General features: G+C 40.1%; 1 protein-coding gene across 4 annotated transcripts in view; it reads left to right on the top strand.

Annotated features, from left to right (window-relative positions):
• Positions 1-1,048: 1,048 nt before the first annotated feature.
• Positions 1,049-18,784, top strand: part of UBA2 (ubiquitin like modifier activating enzyme 2) — a 31,920-nt gene continuing 14,184 nt past the window's right edge. Inside the window, exons 1-9 of one of the 4 annotated variants that reach the window (XM_060130799.1) lie at positions 1,049-1,235; positions 3,128-3,211; positions 4,115-4,185; positions 5,388-5,452; positions 6,837-6,937; positions 8,374-8,495; positions 14,113-14,180; positions 14,626-14,747; positions 18,555-18,654. In XM_060130799.1, coding sequence (XP_059986782.1) covers positions 1,098-1,235; positions 3,128-3,211; positions 4,115-4,185; positions 5,388-5,452; positions 6,837-6,937; positions 8,374-8,495; positions 14,113-14,180; positions 14,626-14,747; positions 18,555-18,654 — 871 coding nt within the window. In that variant the 5' untranslated portion in view covers positions 1,049-1,097. Of the gene's footprint in view, positions 1,236-1,584; positions 1,614-1,874; positions 1,945-3,127; positions 3,212-4,114; positions 4,186-5,387; positions 5,453-6,836; positions 6,938-8,373; positions 8,496-14,112; positions 14,181-14,625; positions 14,748-18,554; positions 18,655-18,784 lie in introns of those variants that run through there. The other 3 variants (XM_060130801.1, XM_060130800.1, XM_060130803.1) reach the window with 3 other exon arrangements.

Below are 18,784 nucleotides of genomic sequence, written 5' to 3'. Positions count from 1 at the left end.
GGGTGGGGAGAGACAGGTTATATAGAAGTTTTGCAACACAGGGCAGGTAGTTGGAACATCAAAGGATTATTCTAAATTAAAGAAAACCAGATACCCCAAATTAAGGAATTTATTGCTTTTCTATGTATGGGAAGATGCAAGAGTCTGGGCTCACTGAAATCATTCCTTTGATATGCACCTCAGTTATCTGGGGCCAGTATCCTGTGTTTTCACATCCTCAGTTCCCTCAGGGCTTACGGTAGGGAGTGGCTGTAGTCTGATGGCTGCTAGATGGCAGGTATTCTTTCCTTCCTGAGTTTCCTTGGGGCTCACCAGCTCACGGATGGAGGGCTGCAATTGCTGATGACTGACATCCTTTGTTTACTGATGTGGCAGGAAATATTCCATTCCTCACCCTTAAAAAAAACCCCTAGGGCTTCCCTGGTGGCGCAGTGGTTGAGAGTACGCCTGCCGATGCAGGGGACACGGGTTCGTGCCCCAGTCCGGGAAGACCCCACATGCCGCAGAGCAGCTGGGCCCGTGAGCCATGGCCGCTGGGCCTGCGCGTCCGGAGCCTGTGCTCCGCAACGGGAGAGGCCACAACAGTGAGAGGCCCGCGTACTGAAAAACAAAAAACAAAAAAAACCCCTCTAACTCAGAGACCAAGTTGAAGTGGATCTGAGGCTTGCTTCCCACTCCCTTGCTTGGCACCCTGCAGTAAGTCCGTCCTTTGCTGCAAACTCCCCTTGTCAAAGTTTGGCTTTCTTCAGTTGGGGCATAAGAGGCCTTTGCTCGGTTACATATATGCTGCAAAGTATTTTTTTAAAATACACATCAAAAATCTAATAAATCTTAAGCCGGATAGCAGAACTACGCGCCTCGGTGCGAAGCACTACCAGCCTGGAGTACAGCCGGAGGTGTGAACAGTCTTCCGCTCACAGTCCAGCCCAGTCCGGGCCGCTCGCGGACTGGCCAGGTCCCCAGGCCCCGCCCATTCAGCGCCGACAGGCGGCCGCAGTGCGCAGGAACGGAAGCTAGGTCGCCCCTCCCCCACTCACTTCCGGCCGCGGCTCAGTTCTCCCGCCTCCGCCTGCGCCGAGGCTCGTGGTTGTCCCGCCATGGCACTGTCGCGGGGGCTTCCGCGGGAGCTGGCCGAGGCCGTGGCCGGGGGCCGGGTCCTGGTGGTGGGCGCGGGCGGCATCGGCTGCGAGCTCCTCAAAAACCTCGTGCTCACCGGCTTCTCCCACATCGACCTGGTGAGGGCCAGGCGTGCGCGCGGGCTGAATGGCGGGCCGTGGAGCCGGGGCCGGGGGATCGGGGCCCGGAGGTCCGGACCTGAGCTGTGGGTGCGGGGGCGGACCAAGAGGCCCTGGGGTCGTCGCTGCCCACCTAGAGGGAGCTCTTCGGCGGCTGCGGGGCGGGCGCCGCTGCACGCCGGGCCCGCTCCGCAAGCTGAGGAGGCCAAGGGCCCGGGTCTTCCGGGCGTCCCGCGAAGAGCCGTCCCCCGCCTCCCAGGCAGCGCCAATTTGTGGCGGCTCTGGGGTGTGGAAGAGTCCTCGTGTCTTCGCTTCAGAGCAGTTCCCCAGCTTTAACCGGAGGCAGGAGAGGATTGTCTCGAGTCCCTTGGGGATGTTGTGAGTGTTCAATTCGAAGTCCCCCTTAACTCAAATAATATGCAGAGCAGAGGATGGCGGTGGTAACAACCAGGAACTACTGAGCGCTTGTCCCGAGCCCGGCGCTGTCCTGCGCGGTTTACTCGCCTTAACGCACTTAATCTTCACTACCATCATAGGCTTGTAAACGCTGTCTTCACCCCATTTTATTTTTAACAGATAAGAGGAAAAGTGAGGTACTGTGGGGTTTAGTGACTTACCTAGGACTCCTTTGTGGCTCGCGCTCCTCTCTTCTGGCTGGGTGCAATCTGCGTGACAGTCATTGTTATCACCGTAGATTATTTCGTTAAAGGTATTGGTTAGGATTTTAACTTTTGCATTGTTGAACAGTGACGGGAAGCTACTTTAATTCTGAGTCACGTCATTTCTGTTAATGTAAACTTTTTAGAGATTGGAGTTGTAGCCTGAAATTTGGATGTGAGTTTATAGAATCTTAAGGTGTAGTGGAAACAGGGAATTATAAAAAAAAAAAAAAGTAGAGGTGGCCGACTGAACTAATAAATGAGTGACTGGGGGGAAAAGCATTTACGCGTTTTCCATTGGTTTTTATAGGGTTAGTCTTTCCATTCAGTTCTGTATCCCAAATATGAATGTGGCATAGCTAATACCTACTAATACTTCTTCAAAAGGATCATTTTGTAATAGACAAGGCAGTGAATTTGGGCACCTGAAAAATAAATGCTGATCCTTTTTTATTTGGTTTAATTTTTGTAGTAAATTTAGAAAGCACAGATAAAAAATGTTAGGTGATTATATGTTTTGGTTTCACCAAATGAATTTCACCAAATTTTCACCAAAACCATTAGGGTGTTTCACAGTTAGAACATTTGATTACTCTTCATGTAACTTTATTGAAATGGAGTGAAAATGGTTTTAGTTATAATTATTTCTTCTCTTATATTTACTTTGAAGCAGCAATTAGATAAGACTTAAAACGTGAGACTTCTAACCTTGTGTAGAAGCTTCCCTCCACAGCCCTCAAGTAATGATTGTAAATGAAATTGTGTGTGGGTAAAGACTTTTGAATTAAAGAAAGCAGCAAAAATTCAGTAAATCTATTTGGCAAGTATCATTTAAGAAAAAGAACAGGGCACAGTTAGATCTATTATGTTGGATTTGAAAGAGTAATCAGATTGATAGAGAAATGATGGAAATATAATGCATTTTTAGCATCATTTTGTCATCTAAGGAATTTCCTAACATATTTGCCAATATGATTAAACAAATGAACAAAAAAGCATCCTTTCTAAAATATTTTTGAGCAAGTTGTATCTGAAATTAAATCTTGTTTTGTTTTAATACGCATTCAATTATTTTTATCAATTTAACAACTTTAGTATATTGGTCAAAAAGCATTTTCTCCCCAAATGTGGCAGATATCAAAACTTCTGGGTTATGGATGCTGAGGATAGGGATACGTATTGCTCAGACATACCAGGAAATTTGTGATTTATCTGGGGTTTATGCATTTGTAGATTGACCTGGATACTATTGATGTCAGCAACCTCAACAGGCAGTTTTTGTTTCAAAAGAAACATGTTGGAAGATCAAAGGCTCAGGTAACTTTGTATTTCTCATATCATTTCTATTTATTCACTTATATTTCTGCCCTTTGGTGGATCTTCTATTTATGGTATTAGGTTAATTTGGACTCTCTAGTAGGAGGGAGAATATGGGGGAAGCCATCTCTTTTTAGCTGAGGGATTATGAAGAATAAGAAGATGTCTAGAAAAGGACAGAAGACTGTGCCATCCTTTCTTATCTACAGAGGAAATAAAAGTGCTCTACCCAATCCTGTAAATGGTGTCCCCTTCTTAAATTTCTGATTGTTTACTTAGAATGAGCCTTGTGTTCCTACATTGCCTAGAGCTTGGCTGCTCCTGTGTTTGCGGGCAAGAGAAGCTACAGCTTATGTCATTGTCCCCTTTAGAAGAAAACAGCCTCCCCTGAGGTTCTAGCCATCCAGATCTTTCTTTAGTTCCTTGAATGTTCCATCTTGATTCAGAGTTTTAAAACATCTTTCTCTTTGCTTTTTCTCCCAGCTTTTTGGGCAAACTTACACTCTTCTCCTTTTCATTTTTCAGATTTTCTCTAGGCATGCTTTCCTGAATCTCTTAGACTAAATCATATCTTCCACTCATTACAGCCTCTACTTTTCTGTGTATCATTTATCATAGTTTGTAGTTAAATTTATCTGGATGGTTATTTGATTAATGTCACTTTTGCTCACCAAGTGCCTTATACAGTTTCTGATATATGGAAGATGCTTAGTAAATATTTGTTGAATGGATGAATGACACTTGGTTACTGCATTTGATATTTTTGCTGAAGCTTGCCATTCATGTACAAGTGTATATAAGTAGGTGAAATAACTATTGTCTGCCATAGATAGATTTCATATTCAGATAGAAATGTTGTAGTAATTTAGTAAATTAGTAATTTAGTGTTGTTTGTTTTTCCAGGTTGCCAAAGAAAGTGTACTGCAGTTTTACCCGAAAGCTAATATCATAGCCTACCATGACAGCATCATGAAGTATGCGCTAATTATTATGTTGCAAAATTGTGTTTGCTGTGAATTTTTAATTAAACCTTTAAAGTATAATACTTTTATTAGCTAAATATATGAACTCAGAGTCATTCTGCTTATTTAAAAATTTTTCTAGAATAATTAAAATGTAGTAGGTTGTGTCCACATAAGTGACATTCTTTTAACAGTTCATATATATATATGTGTGTGTATATATATATATGTATATATATATAATTTGAATGATTTAGATAAGAGGTCATTTACTCTAATACTTTCAATAAATAAGTTACTTGGAAACCTAAAAGGACCTTATATTCTTGTTTTAAATAAAGAGATATTCTAAACTATAAGAAATCAATATACATGATGATTCAGACTTTTCTAAATATATTGCTCTCATTCTGATCGATTTCAGCTGTGGCCTTTTTCAGTTTAAAAGGTTCCCTCTCAAAATAATTTGTTTGTTAGGACTGTGACTTCTGTAATATAACACTGGGAATTGTGATGGGGCAGTAGTTTTGATGGTACATAAATATACTCTGATCTCAGTAAAGATAGAGTAAAAATATAATTTTGGAGGCGTTGGGGCAAAGGAACCCTGCGTCTAAAATGTCCTTTATCTATAGTTGTTGTCCACAAGTAAGTGGTTTTAAAAATAATGAGTTCTTGTTTGAGGCCTGGATTAGAGAAAGTCTTATGCTTTCTCAGGGAATTTGTGTTTCCAGCTTCCTTTTCATTCTCTGGATGTTTGCTCTACAAGCTTGCCTATAGCCCTACAACCTCCTTACCCTGTGTTGCTTTCCCAGTGCTGCTAAAAGCAGGGACCCTAGGGGCCTGAACCCTGCCTGATCCTGACCATGTGAGGTGAAGCTACAGGCCAGGCAGATCCTGGGAATGTATTCTTTGTATGTTCCCAGGCACTTGCTGCCCCAAGAAGGCCTGGTGGGACTCTCGAAGTCATGCCAGTTTGAGATTCTGCTCTGTGCCCGAGGTAGCTGGCCAAAACAGATGTGTGGTTTAAATCTGTTTCTGGTGTTTGGGGAAAAATCAAACCTATCTATATTGTAGAGACCCCTAATATCAGTTATTTTTGTACTTTTATTACTTTAATGTGCTTTTTAGGACCCTGTATTATACTGTGAAGCTCATGTGTAAGGCCGGTTGTTTTGGTGACCTTTTTTTTTTGTTGTTGTTTTACTTTGTAGCCCTGACTATAATGTGGAATTTTTTCGACAATTTATATTGGTTATGAATGCTTTAGATAACAGAGGTGAGATTATTTTAATACTTTTAATTCTAAGTATTTCCCTTCCTCCATAACAAGGTTGTTTACAAAATTAGTGTTAATTAAAATATTTCCTTATGAGTTAGAACTTAAAAGACCTAAAGGGAAGTAAGATCAGGTTTAAAGCTTGCCAATTGATTGTAATTTTAACTAGAACTAGTGTGAATATAGGGGAAGTTAAAATCATTAAAGAGGATGATGCGTAGGTTGCGTGCATGTATATTTGTTTCAGATTATCCCAGCACTTAAGCACAGTGTGACTTCCTTCGTGTATGTGGAGATCTAAGAAATATCAGTGCCCAAATTTCACCCAAAACCAATTGAGTCAAACTCTGTAAATGGGACCTAAAGATCATATTTTTTCACAGTTCCCCAGATGATCTAAAGGGCAATGAAGGCTGAAAACCACTGTTTTGAGAGTAAGGCAATAGGATGTCAAAGTTAGCATAGAAGTCATGGCTCTTGAATTATTTTGGGTATATCTGGTGCTGCAATATATCAGACTGGATCCTATTACATGTACACATTTTGGACCATTTAAACTTTACACAAGTTGGTGATATTTCATATAATCAAGTATCATATAGCCAGTTATTGTTAACAAATCTTTGTGTCTGGAATGTGGGGTGAAAATAACTTAAAATACTCTTTCTGTAACTACTTCCACATGTAAAAGTACATCTGTCAAATGAGTTTGTAACAATTTGGGGCCAGAAATATCAAAAGAAAAAACATACAAAGTAGCATTAGAAAGAGGGTAACTCTTTTAACCAGACTCATCTTTTTTCCCCTCACCTTAAACTGCCTTAATAGTTCCAAGTTGGGACTTCCCTGGTGGTCCAGCGGTTGAGACTCTTGAGTTTCTACTGCAGGTGGCGTGGGTTTGATCCTTGGTCGGGGAACTAATACCCTGCATGCCGTGAGGCAAAAAAAAAAGATAAATAGTTCCAAAGTTGATATTCCACATTCTCCATTTACTTCCATGTATTACCTGATAATTTTATTGGAATAAGAGCAAGTTAAGGGGTTGGAAAACGTTGAAACAATGTTTTAGCCATATTTAATAGAAGTAGGTACAGCAATAGAGGAGGAAGGTGGCACTTCGGTATTAAAAAGTAATATATAGGGGTGCTTCTCCTACAGTAAATTTGTGATAAAAATTCCTTACCTTTGAAATTTTGTTGAATGTCTCTTAAATGTCTATAACAGTTGTATTACTCTGGTCATAGCTAAGAAAGTTGTACATGAAATAAAAACAATAAAAAATGGTTTGGGTAAATTTCATCCTAATTAAAGGTAACTACATAATTTCTTTTTTCTTTTTTTCTTTTTTTTGGTAAACTCCTGTTAACTAGTATTTTTCTTCCAGCTGCCCGAAACCATGTTAATAGAATGTGTCTAGCAGCTGATGTCCCTCTTATTGAGAGTGGAACTGCTGGTTATCTTGGGCAAGTAACCACTATCAAAAAGGTAAAGTACTTTTTTTGGTTTGGTTTGGTTTGGTTTGGTTTGGTTTTTGCTTCCCAAATATTTATTTGGGACCTTAAGGAGGGAAGAAGTAAACTTTGGATCTTTTAGCTCTGTGCAAAGATCTTTTAGCTCTGTGCTATTTTGTTTCATGTAGCTTATATATTAAAATCCTTAGGCTGGCAAGCATAATAAACTTGCCTTTTTAAATTCTTAGTAGCCGTGAGACTACATGTCATGTTGTAGTTGATATATGGTAAACCAGCCTTCTGAAAAGTTACTTGTCTAAAGTCTGGATTTATAGATCTGAAGAGTACTTTGAAAAAAATTTTTGGAGTATTTGTGAGTACTGACATTTCAAATATTTAGATAAAACTAGAGAATAAGAACAAATACGTGTGTGTTCATAAACCCAGTTTTATACAATCTCAGCATTGTTATTCATTTGCTGCTCAAATCTTTTTTCTTTGAATTCTTTTAAGAAATTAAACATAGATACGTTTGAAGACTCATTTTGCAGGTTTTGAAACTAAAAGGAATTAAACTCTACTTGAAATTTGGTATTTTTGTCTGCTCTTTGGCAGTTTTTCCATATTGAAAATTGTGGCTGTGCTTCAGTTGTTTTTACTGTTTAATATTACTCTTCGAAAGCTCAATTTATATCATTCTACAAAGACTTATAAATATCAGTTTATGAGGGGTGACTGCTTGCCATATCGCTGCCCCCAAGAAAGCATATTGGAAGGACACCAGAAATGGCATTACGGAGAAAACACTTCATCTGCTGCAATTTATATTAAAATATTATTTGCAGGTTTGGGGTCTTTACCATGATCCTGAGACACTTGTGTGTGTTAAGACTGAGATTGAGAATTGCCAAGATAAAGAATATTCTAAGTTTTAGAAAATTATCTCAGGTGCCGTGGACTTCTTTGAAGGATTCCTTACAGTATAACTTTAAACATAACCCTTTAGCAACGAAATGAAGAGTATTTGGTTTGGTAATACTTAGGATTTTTCCATGTATCTGGATAGATCTGGAAATTAGTGCTTTAAATTCACTTAATCTTCAGGAGCTTATAAGATAAATCTATAAATAATATTTAAATAACTGAGTTTCACAACTTTGAGAGATAATTGGTTGGAAAGTTATTTGTCTTTCCCCGTCTGTTTAGTGTGATCAAGGTAAACTTGTATTTTCTCCTCACCGGGCCAGGAATCAGAGAAGTCCTGGCTTAGTCTTAGCTGTGACTATGGTAGATTCAATTAACTTTTATGTTGTAGTTCCTTATCTGTAAAGTAAGGATTTTTGAGTCACTAATATTTTAAAATTTTCTTGACAGTTGGAATATAGATGAATGAAATGTTTATGATTATATTACAATATTGAGAAGCCACTATGATGGGATAAATGTTTTTCTCATGTCCTGACTTTGCAGGGTGTGACTGAGTGTTACGAATGTCATCCCAAACCAACCCAGAGAACTTTTCCTGGCTGTACAATTCGTAACACACCTTCAGAACCTATTCATTGCATCGTTTGGGCAAAATATTTGTTCAAGTAAGAGTATATATATTTCTGGGCATATTTTTAGTATTGATAATGGACAGTGGGGTCATTCTTATTTAAATACCTTGGAGAAATTGTACTTATGATGATGAAGCTTAGTCTGACTGGAGACAGGCATGTAACTAAATAAATACAAATCTATGTATTTGGAAATACTAAAACATACTTAGAAGTAACTCATTGGTTAAAAATGAAAATGCTTCGTAATAATACTGAAAATACTACATGTGGAACTTGTAAGATACATTGAATGTGGTAGTTGGAAGAAAAGATACAGGCTTACACATATGAAGAGAGGTGAACATTAATGAGCAAAGCATCCAACTTATGTTAGAAAAAGAACAACATAAAGTCAAAAAAATTAGAAGGAACGGTATAATTGAGGTAAGAGCAAAAAATAAGTTGGCAAGTTTGATCATAAAAAGGAGAGGGGGATAGTTAACTAAGTGGGGAATATAATCTCAACACAGATTAGAATAATAAGGGGGAAAAAAGGGATGATAATAAAAGATTATGCCGCTACATATTCCCCCCACCCCCAGCTGCGGTGGGTCTTTGTTGCGGCATGCAGAAGCCTCTGCTGTGGCATGCAGGCTCTCTAGTTGTGGCCCTCATACTCAGGCTGCGTGTGGGCTTAGTTCCCTGACCAAGGGTGGAACCCGCATCCCCTGCATTGGAAGGTGGATTCTTAAGCACTAGACCAGCAGGGAAGTCCCTATGTCAGTACATTTTAAAAACTTAATGATTGGATAAATTCATTTTAAAAACTTAGAAAACTGACTCAAAAAGAAATAAAAGGCTCCCTAGGGAAATTTAATCAGTGGTTTAAATTTCTCTGACTGATGCACCAAACCTATGTGAATTTATAGGTGATTTCCACTAAATTTGCAAGGGATATATCATTCTAATCTTATATAAAGTTTCAGAGAAACTTTTTTAAAAAATGGAGTACTTCATGTTTTGGGGCTATCATATCTTTTTTTTTTTTTTTTTTTGCGGTACGCGGGTCTCTCACTGTTGTGGCCTCTCCCGTTGGCGGAGCACAGGCTCCGGATGCGCAGGCTCAGCGGCCATGGCTCGTGGGCCTAGCCACTCCGCGTCATGTGGGATCTTCCCGGACCGCACGAACCCGTGTCCCCTGCATCGGCAGGCGGACTCTCAACCACTGGGCCACCAGGGAAGCCCCCAGGGGCTATCATATCTTTGATAGCAAAACCAGTTAAGGCTGGGGACTTCTCTGGTGGTCCACTGGGTGAGACTATGCGCTCCTAATGCAGGGGGCCCAGGTTCGATCCTGGGTCAGGGAACTAGATCCTGCATGCATGCTGCAACTAAGAGTCCGCATGCCACAACTAAGACCAGGCACTGCATGCATGCATGCATGAATAAATAACCTCTTCTTTTTTAAGAGAGGGCATTTTGTTATTTATTTATTTACTTATGTATTTATTTACTTTTGGCTGCATTGGGTCTTCGTTGCTGCACGCAGGCTTTCTCTAGTTGAGGCGAGCAGGGGCTGCTGTTTGTTGTGGTGTGCGGTCTTATTGTAGTGGCTTCTCTTGTTGTGGAGCATGGGCTCTAGGTGCGCGGGCTTTAGTAGTTGTGGCTCACAGGCTCAGTAGTTGTGACTCGTGGGCTCTAGAGCGCAGGCTCAGTAGTTGTGGTGCACAGGCTTCCTGGATCTGCGGCATGTGGGATCTTCCCAGACCAGGGCTCGAACCCGTGACCCCTGCATTGGCAGGTGGGTTCTTAACCACTGTGCCACCAGGGATGTCCTACATACATTATTTAAAAAACAAAACAGTTAAGGCTGTTATAAGAGGAAAATTGCGAGACATTCTCATTCATAAATGTAGATGAAAAAATCCTATACAAAACATTAGCATACAAATGTAGAATGGTGTAAAACAAAAGTATACCATAACCAAGCTGTATTTATTCCAGGAATGCAAGCATGGTTTAACACTAGAAAAATCTATAAATGGCATTTACTTCATTAAGAATTTAAAGAGAAACTATATAATCTTCATAGATGTCGAAAAAGCATTTGGTAAAATTTAGCAAACACCTTTTCATGACAAAAATTCTTAGTAAACTAGGAAGAGAACTTTATCAACCTGATAAAAAATATTTTCTAGAAATCTACAGCAAACATTAGTTTTCTTTATTTTTTGATTAAGGTATAATCATTCAGAAAAGTACACATATAATAGTATAACAACAAAATTTCACAAGAAATACACTTGCAAGCTTTATTTACTTGGCAAACATTTTTTTTCTTTTTTAATAGACTTTTTAGAACAGCTTCAGATTTACAGAACGATTGAGAAGATAGCACAGAGTTCCCACACCCAGTTTCCTGTTACTAACATCTTAGTATGACGTACATAACAATGAGCCAATATTGATACATTATTTATTAACCAAAGTCCATAGTTTATTTAAATCTCCTTAGTTTTTGCCCAATGTCTTTTTTTCTGTTCCAGGATACCCCATTATAGTTAGTTATATCTTTAGGCCCACCTTAAGGGGGCTGTGACAGTTTCTTAAGACTTTGCTTGTTTTTGATGACCTTGTTAGTTTTGAAGAGTACTGGTCAGGTTTTTTTTTGGCTGCATTGGGTCTTCGTTGCTGCGTGCAGGCTTTCTCTAGTTGCAGCGAGTGGGTGCTGCTCTTCATTGTGGTGCACAGGCTTCTCATTGCGGTGGCTTCTTGTTGCGGAGCATGGGCTCTAGGCACGCAGGCTCAGTAGTTGCGGTGCGTGGGCTCTGGGGTGCAGGCTCAGTAGTTGTGACGCACGGGCTTAGTTGCTCCACAGCACGTGGGATCTTCCCGGACCAGGGATTGAACCCGTGTCCCCCTGCATTGGCAGGCGGATTCTTAACCACTGCACCACCAGGGAAGTCCCAGGTCAGGTATTTTTTAGGATGCCCCACTGTCGGAATTTGTCTGATGTTTTTCTCTTGATGATACTGTGGTTATGGATTTTTGGGAGAAAGATCACAGAGGTAAAGTGCCATTTTCATCATATCATATGAAGGGTACATGTTGTCAACATGTTTTATGACTATTAATGTAGGCCTTGATTACTTTAAGGTAGTGTTTGTTTTCTCCACTGTAAAGTTACTCTCTCCCCTTTCTATATTGTCCTGTCTCTTCTCACCCATTTATTGATATCAGTGTGGACTCATTGATATTGAATATGGTTTCGGTTATAATCTTATACTGTTTTATTTTGTTGCTCAAATTGTTCCAGCTTTGGCCACTGGGAGCTCTTCAGTTGGCTTTGTGCTCTTTGATATACTGCCATCAATGTGTGGGGGTTTTTTGGAGCAATTCCTTACTTTCTGGTACTACAAGATGCTCCACGCTCATCTTTTATGTTTCCTGCTTCAGCCCTAGAATTAGACATTTCTTCAAGGAGCCCTGGTTCCTTTAATTGAAGAATGATACTAGCAACCGAGATGCAAGTGCTTAGGCATAGTTCTGGGGTGCCATTTCTTTTAGGCCCTCTTAGCTGACAGAGCAAAAAATATGTTTATACTAATTTGTATATATAAAATATTGATATGATTCAATGCAATTCTAATTAAAATCTCATCAGGGATTTTATTGGAACTTGTTCAGCTGATTCTGAAATTTATATGGAAGAATAAAGCCTAAGCAGAACCACAAAACACTCTTGGAAAAGAGTAAGTTGAGGGGACTTGCTCTAACAGATTTCAAGATTTAATATAAGGTAAAAATAATTTAGTGAGTTGCTGGTGCAGGGATAGAAAAATAGACTGTAACTGAGGTTGCACAGTAGATCCCAGATGAAAGAAGGGACTAAATAGAAGGGAAGGCAGTTCACTACCAATGTGGAAAAAAATTGTATTCTCTACTTCAAACGATATGTGTAAATTAACAATATATAGAAATTAAGTCCAAGTGGATTAATTATTCAGATGTGAAAGACAAAACTTTAAATTTTTCTAATATAGAAGAAAATCTTTATCTTTGGGGTTAAGGAACAATTTCTCAAGATACAGAAGTGTTAATTATAAAATAAAGGATTGATACATTCAAATTCATTTAGTGTTTTGTCATCAAGAGACATTAAATGATGTATAAATAATAAGCTGTTATATGGGATGAAATAGCTGTAACATATAAGCAACTAAAACTGTGATCTGGAATATATTCCTGTAATCAATAGGAAAAAGACAACCTGACAAAATAATACTAACAGACATTTTTTCACTTAAAGGGAAACCCAAATAGGCAATAAGCAAATGAAGATAGTGTTTAACTTTATGATTGACTTGCAAAATCATGAATAAACCCACAGTAACATACTATTTTATACTTGCTAGTTTGGCGCAGAACATTAGGTGCGGAGAGGAAGTAAGTCGATAGGAACTCTTATATGCCGTTGTGGGGCTGTATTTTGGGGCACAGCCAGTGTGGGAAACAAATGGCCATTTTCTTGTAAAGTGTATCAGGATCTTTGAGATTTTTACTGTGCAAAGGATTTCTTTAAGATAGCTTTATTATCAGACTTCCCTGGTGGTCCAGTGGTTAAGACTCCGTACTTCCCATGTAGCGGGCACAGGTTCGATCCCTGGTCGGGGAAGTTCCGCGTGTTGCAGCCAAAAAAAAAACAAAAACAAAAACATAGCTTTTTAAGATAGCTTTATTTTAAGCTACGTGCTTGAGGAGTGGTTGGAAAGTTATTAAACAATTCTTAGGATAACTTGCTTAACGAAAGAGAATTTCAGCTTAATGCTTTTCTGTTATTTCTTATAAAAGAAAACCATCTTATTCACTGCTGAGTTTCTTGCGCCTAGACCAGTGCCTCGCACATAATAGGTGGGTCAGTATTTGTTTAACAGCTAGCTGCAGGTATACTTCACAATTATTATTCTGGCAGTGGAATATTATCCATGTTGGAATGTAAAAGCTGCTCACGTGTCTCTTGATCAAAGATTTTAACATAGGAATTTGCAGAGCCTAGCTGGCAGAAGTGAACCTAGGTCTACTAAAATGTAGCCTTGCCTGTGTTGTGGTTGAAATGAGAATGCAAGCAGTTTTGTTTTGTTTTGTTTTTATTTAGTTAGTTTTGGCTACGTTGGGTCTTCGTTGCTGCGTGCAGGCTTTCTCTAGTTGTGGCGAGCGGGGCTACTCTTTGTTGTGGTGCGTGGGCTACTCATTGCGGTAGCTTCTCTTCTGGCAGAGCATGGGCTCTAGGCGTGTGGGCTTCAGTAGTGGCACACGGGCTCAGTACTTGTGGCTCGTGGGCTCTAGAGCACAGGCTCAGTATGGGCGCATGAGCTTAGTTGCTCTGCAGCATGTGGGATCTTCCCAGACCAAGGCTCAAACCCGTGTCCCCTGCATTGGCAGGCAGATTCTTAACCACTGTGCCACCAGGGAAGTCCCTGCAAGCTGTTTTAAACAGAATGTTTTAATACTTTTAAGTTTATGGAACATAATTTGTCGGTTGTTTATTTTTCATCCCTACTAAAGATTTGAGATAACTAAATTTGTTGTTTTTGAGAAAAGTAGGAAAAGTTAACCTTTGTTCAGAGTATTTTGTTGTACATAAATATTTACTATTCTTAAATTATAGCCAGTTGTTTGGGGAAGAGGATGCTGATCAAGAAGTGTCTCCTGACAGAGCTGACCCTGAAGCTTCCTGTGAGTAAACCAGTTGGGGTATATTTTCTTATTGGTGAGCACTATCTTTATTTTGCTAATTTAATATTGATAGCTTAATGCGGGGGGAAATAATTGCTGTTATGTGCTAGATAATATGTATTTAAGATGTGTTTTTAAAAATGGGTACTGCCATTTTACTTGTGAGGAAACAGTGTTCAGGGAAATTTTACAAATCTAGTAAATAGAGCCAGGAGTTGTTCCCAGATCTGATTATAGGTCTGTACTTGGAACTGCTCTACATATGGCCTTCAGAAGCTGAGGCAGAAAAAGATGGTGATGAGCATGTTATAATTCTGTCTCCTTGAACTCAGAATGTGTCAGATGCTGGTGACCTCCATGAGTGACTCTTTTTTCCCCTAAGGGTAGATGAGAGCTTAGTTCTATACTAACTACAGTTGAAAATAAAATGGTGTTTGTTTTGTAGGGGAACCAATGGAAGCCGAAGCCAGAGCCAGAGCATCTAATGAAGATGGTGACATTAAACGTATTTCCACCAAGGAATGGGCTAAATCAACTGGATATGATCCAGTTAAACTTTTTACCAAGGTTAGGTTTACTTTTTTTTATAATTGTAGATAGATTTTTGTTACTCTGTTTTAAACTAGTACATGATTGAATTACACTTCTTTTTATGCCTACTGCTGTCTTAGTGAATTCATTGATGCAGGTGGGATAAACAAGTTTGAGATTTTAACATCAATACTAAATCAGTATAACATCTTTATAGAAGGTAAAATACAGAGGCTTGCTTATTCACTCTTGGTTGTCTTTCCTTCCCTCAATTTCACTGAACTTCTTGATTTTCTTTATATAACTGACTTTTGGTTCCTGCTGTTTCTCGTCTTATATCCCTTTGCTGCTCAAATCTTCTATTGAGAGTTTGGGTGACATGTTCTAAATTGCTCTTGAATCCCTAAGCCTGTGTTCTTGGGTGAATTCCTCTTCATTTTATATATTGTTTGCTCAGTATTTTTAGAGAAATCTGTAAGATTGCTTTTTTTTTTTTTTGCGGTAACTGGGCCTCTCACTGTTGTGGCCTCTCCCGTTGCGGAGCACAGGCTCCGGGCGCACAGGCTCAGCGGCCATGGCTCACGGGCCTAGCCGCTCTGCGGCATGTGGGATCTTCCCAGACCGGGGCACGAACCCGTGTCCCCTGCATCAGCAGGCAGACTCGTAACCACTGCGCCACCAGGGAAGCCCTGTAAGATTGCTTTAATTAGGTCTACCTAATTATGGCTCAGCTAGGCCCCCAGATCTGTGTTTTTAAAAGTCTTTTCTCTTTTCCCTGCTTCTTTTTTTTTTTTTAATTAAAAAAATTTTTTTTGGCGGGGGGGTGCTTCCCTGGTGGCGCAGTGGTTGAGAGTCTGCCTGCTGATGCAGGGGACACAGGTTCGTGTCCCGGTCCGGGAAGATCCCACATGCTGTGGAGCGGCTAGGCCCGTGAGCCATGGCCACTGAGCCTGCGCGTCCGGAGCCTGTGCTCCGCAGCGGGAGAGGCCACAACAGTGAGAGACCCGCGTACCGCAAAAAAAAAAAAAAAAAATTTTTTAATTGGAATATAGTTGATTTACAGTGTTGTGTTAGTTTCAGGTGTGCAGCAAAGTGAGTCAGTTATACATATATGTATATTCACTTTTTTTAAGATTCTTTTCCCATATAGGTCATTACAGAGTGCTGAATTCCCTGTGCTATACAGTAGGTTCTTACTAGCTCTTTCCTGTTTGAGAGAAATCCCTTTGAGTAAAGGCTAGCGCTTCCACCTGCTATTTTTCTGTCTTGTACCTTTTTCTTCAAATAGTATTTTCTCTCTCCCCTGCATCTTGAGTCTCCTGGCTCCTCCTGTCTGCTTTCTGACATGCACACGTCCTGTTGTCCTAAGCAAATGGCCTACTGCTCCCTCCAGCTTCTATTTCATCTTTCCTCAGTGATAATACATGTCACAGGTTGACTTTCTTAAACCTACTGCATTTATTTCCTCACTACAGCCTTTACCTTAGAAAATGGTTTTTATTTTGATTATACTTAAAATCAAATGCACTTAACTCTGGTGCGGATATCGACAGTGTTTTCCAAACTAGTATCCATATACCTATTTCCATTCCAACCTGAGCAGCAGTTGAATGCCAGAATAATCTGAAGTACCTCTCCAATCCGTTGTTCAGCAGGTAACTTTAAGCATCTGCTGTGTGCCAGGGACCACTTTAAGTACAGAGGATTTAGTGGTGAAAGACAGAAAATAGGGTCCCAGCTCTTTTTAGGGAGGGAACTCAGCATCTAGAAGGGAAGTCAAACATTGAACAAGGAATTTCAAGTTCAGATGCATTGGAACCCTCTAATAATAAGTAAACTTAACCCCACTTATTATTAAACATTATTATTAAACCTAGTATGAGGGTTCGGAAGAGGCTGTCCAGAGGCTGTCAAGACTTCTTTAAAGTCTTGACATCTCAACTCAAGACTTGAAAGAATAAGGGTGGGGATGAGTGTGCAGCATATAGAAAGAAAGTTTTAGGTTGAAGAACTGAAATAATTCCCATTAAACGGGAGAGTGGAAAGAGGACTGGAAAGGTAAGCTGAGGTTAGATCTGGCAGGACTTTATAGGTCACGATAAGGATGTTATACGAAGACAGTGGGAATCCATTAAAGGGTAGTGTATAAGGTATAGAAAGTATGCAGTGCACTATTGTAGGACCTCATGTTCCTCTTGTAACCAATATGGGACAGTGCCTTCTGGAGTGTGCAATGCCAGAGAAATCTGAAGTACAACCCATCTGCATTCCCAGTGGAGTGTGGAGGAAAAGTTAGACTCAACAGGACTTTGTATGTATAAAGTCAGGAACGAAGAATAATACTAACTGGTTTCCTGCTGGGCAGCAGGTGAACAGAGGTGCCGTTCTCTGAGATAGGTAGGGTGGGAAACAGATGTGTGCGTGGGGGTTGGGGAAGAGGGGAAGGTGATAGAATTAATTTTGAGATTCTTCTCGGATATTAGCGAGATGACAGGTGGTTCTATAGGTAAATAGAGCAGTTTAGACTAGGGATTTGGTTGAGATTCATAGGTTTATAGAATGAGACAGGAGTGTGAAGATAGGGACTTCCCAGGCGGTTCAGTGGTTAGAATCCACCTGCCAATGCAGGGGACACGGGTTCAAGCCCTGGTCTGGGAAGATCCCACATGCTGCGGAGCAACTAAGCCCATGCGCCACAACCACTGAGCCTGCGCTCTAGAGCCCGTCAGCCAGAACTGCTGAGCTCACGTGCTACAACTACTGAAGCCCGCATGCCTAGAGCCTGTGCTCTGTAACAAGAGGAGCCACCGCAGTGAGAACCCTGCACACCACAACGAAGAGTAGCTCCCGCTCACCGCAACTAGAGAAAGCCTGCACACAGCAACGAAGACCCAACGCTGCCAAAAATAAATAAATAAATATTTTAAAAAACTTACAGTACTCAGAACTGTGTGGTTTTCACACTGAGTTGTACTCTAATTAGTTGTATATTTGGCTGGTTTTCAAAGATTAAGGATGCTTAATAAATATTTATTGAATTGAGTATATTTTGATAGAAATAGTTCTTTTAACTTAGCTACATCTAAATTCATACCCGGTACATACAACAAACCTGTGGAATAAATCAGTCAACAATAGAAAATATAGCTAAGGAAAAGGTAAAACTATTAAAATCATCTGGTATTCTGCCACATAGGAAGTGTGATTCATGTGATGGTCTCTCAGTCTACATGTGGTAATGTTTATGTTTTTATTTTCGAAATAGGAATTGTTTTGTGTGTTTGAGGTTATTTGGGGGGGCGGGAGCACATTTCAAAGATGTTGCAGATGGTTAAGAAATTCTGTTTTTGAGCCCTTTTTAAATGTGTGTGCTTTACTGGTATGTCCCACAAACTTGGAGATGTTGCTAACTGGTACCTTTAGGCTCAGTTCTTATGGAGTTCGTGTGTATTCACTTAGTCTGCTTGAATGGTATGATTGTGCTTCCGACTGATCTGAGGAGCTAATTTAGGGGAGGTGACTTGGGAGGACAGGGTCAGTCAGCACAGTTCAGAGTTCCCTTACTCTGCTTTCACCAGCGTCTCTGATTTTAACTGTTTTCACATACGGGGGTTTTGTGTAAAATTTCCTTTTACACCAAGTTTTAAGCTCCCCCTGCCCCTTTGAGAATTGTTAATCTACTGGTATATAACATGTGTTCTTTAAATCAGATTTTATAGTGTAATGTTTAAAGTAAATCAGCAGGGAAATTTTGTTATATTTTGTCAGCATAGGGACTGTAGAGTTCATGGAATTTACCTTTCTTCCTTTCCTTCTTTCCTTCTTCCCTTCTTTCTATCTTAGCTTTTTAAAGATGATATCAGGTATCTGTTGACAATGGACAAACTGTGGCGGAAAAGGAAACCTCCAGTTCCATTGGATTGGGCCGAAGTGCAAAGTCAAGGTGAAGGATACATTTTTGTCTTTGGGATAACCTAAATTGGAAATTCTCTAACCTAAAGTCTTTAAACAGCCCTGTCATTTCTTGGTGTACAGTGGTATACACCCATGGTAAGAAATTCAGACAGTTCAGC

This window comes from Lagenorhynchus albirostris, chromosome 19 (assembly GCF_949774975.1).
Source record: "Lagenorhynchus albirostris chromosome 19, mLagAlb1.1, whole genome shotgun sequence".
NCBI classification, from domain to species: Eukaryota; Metazoa; Chordata; class Mammalia; order Artiodactyla; family Delphinidae; genus Lagenorhynchus; species Lagenorhynchus albirostris.
The sequence above is the reverse complement of the archived record's forward strand: the minus strand, read 5'-3'. Positions and strand labels throughout refer to the sequence as shown.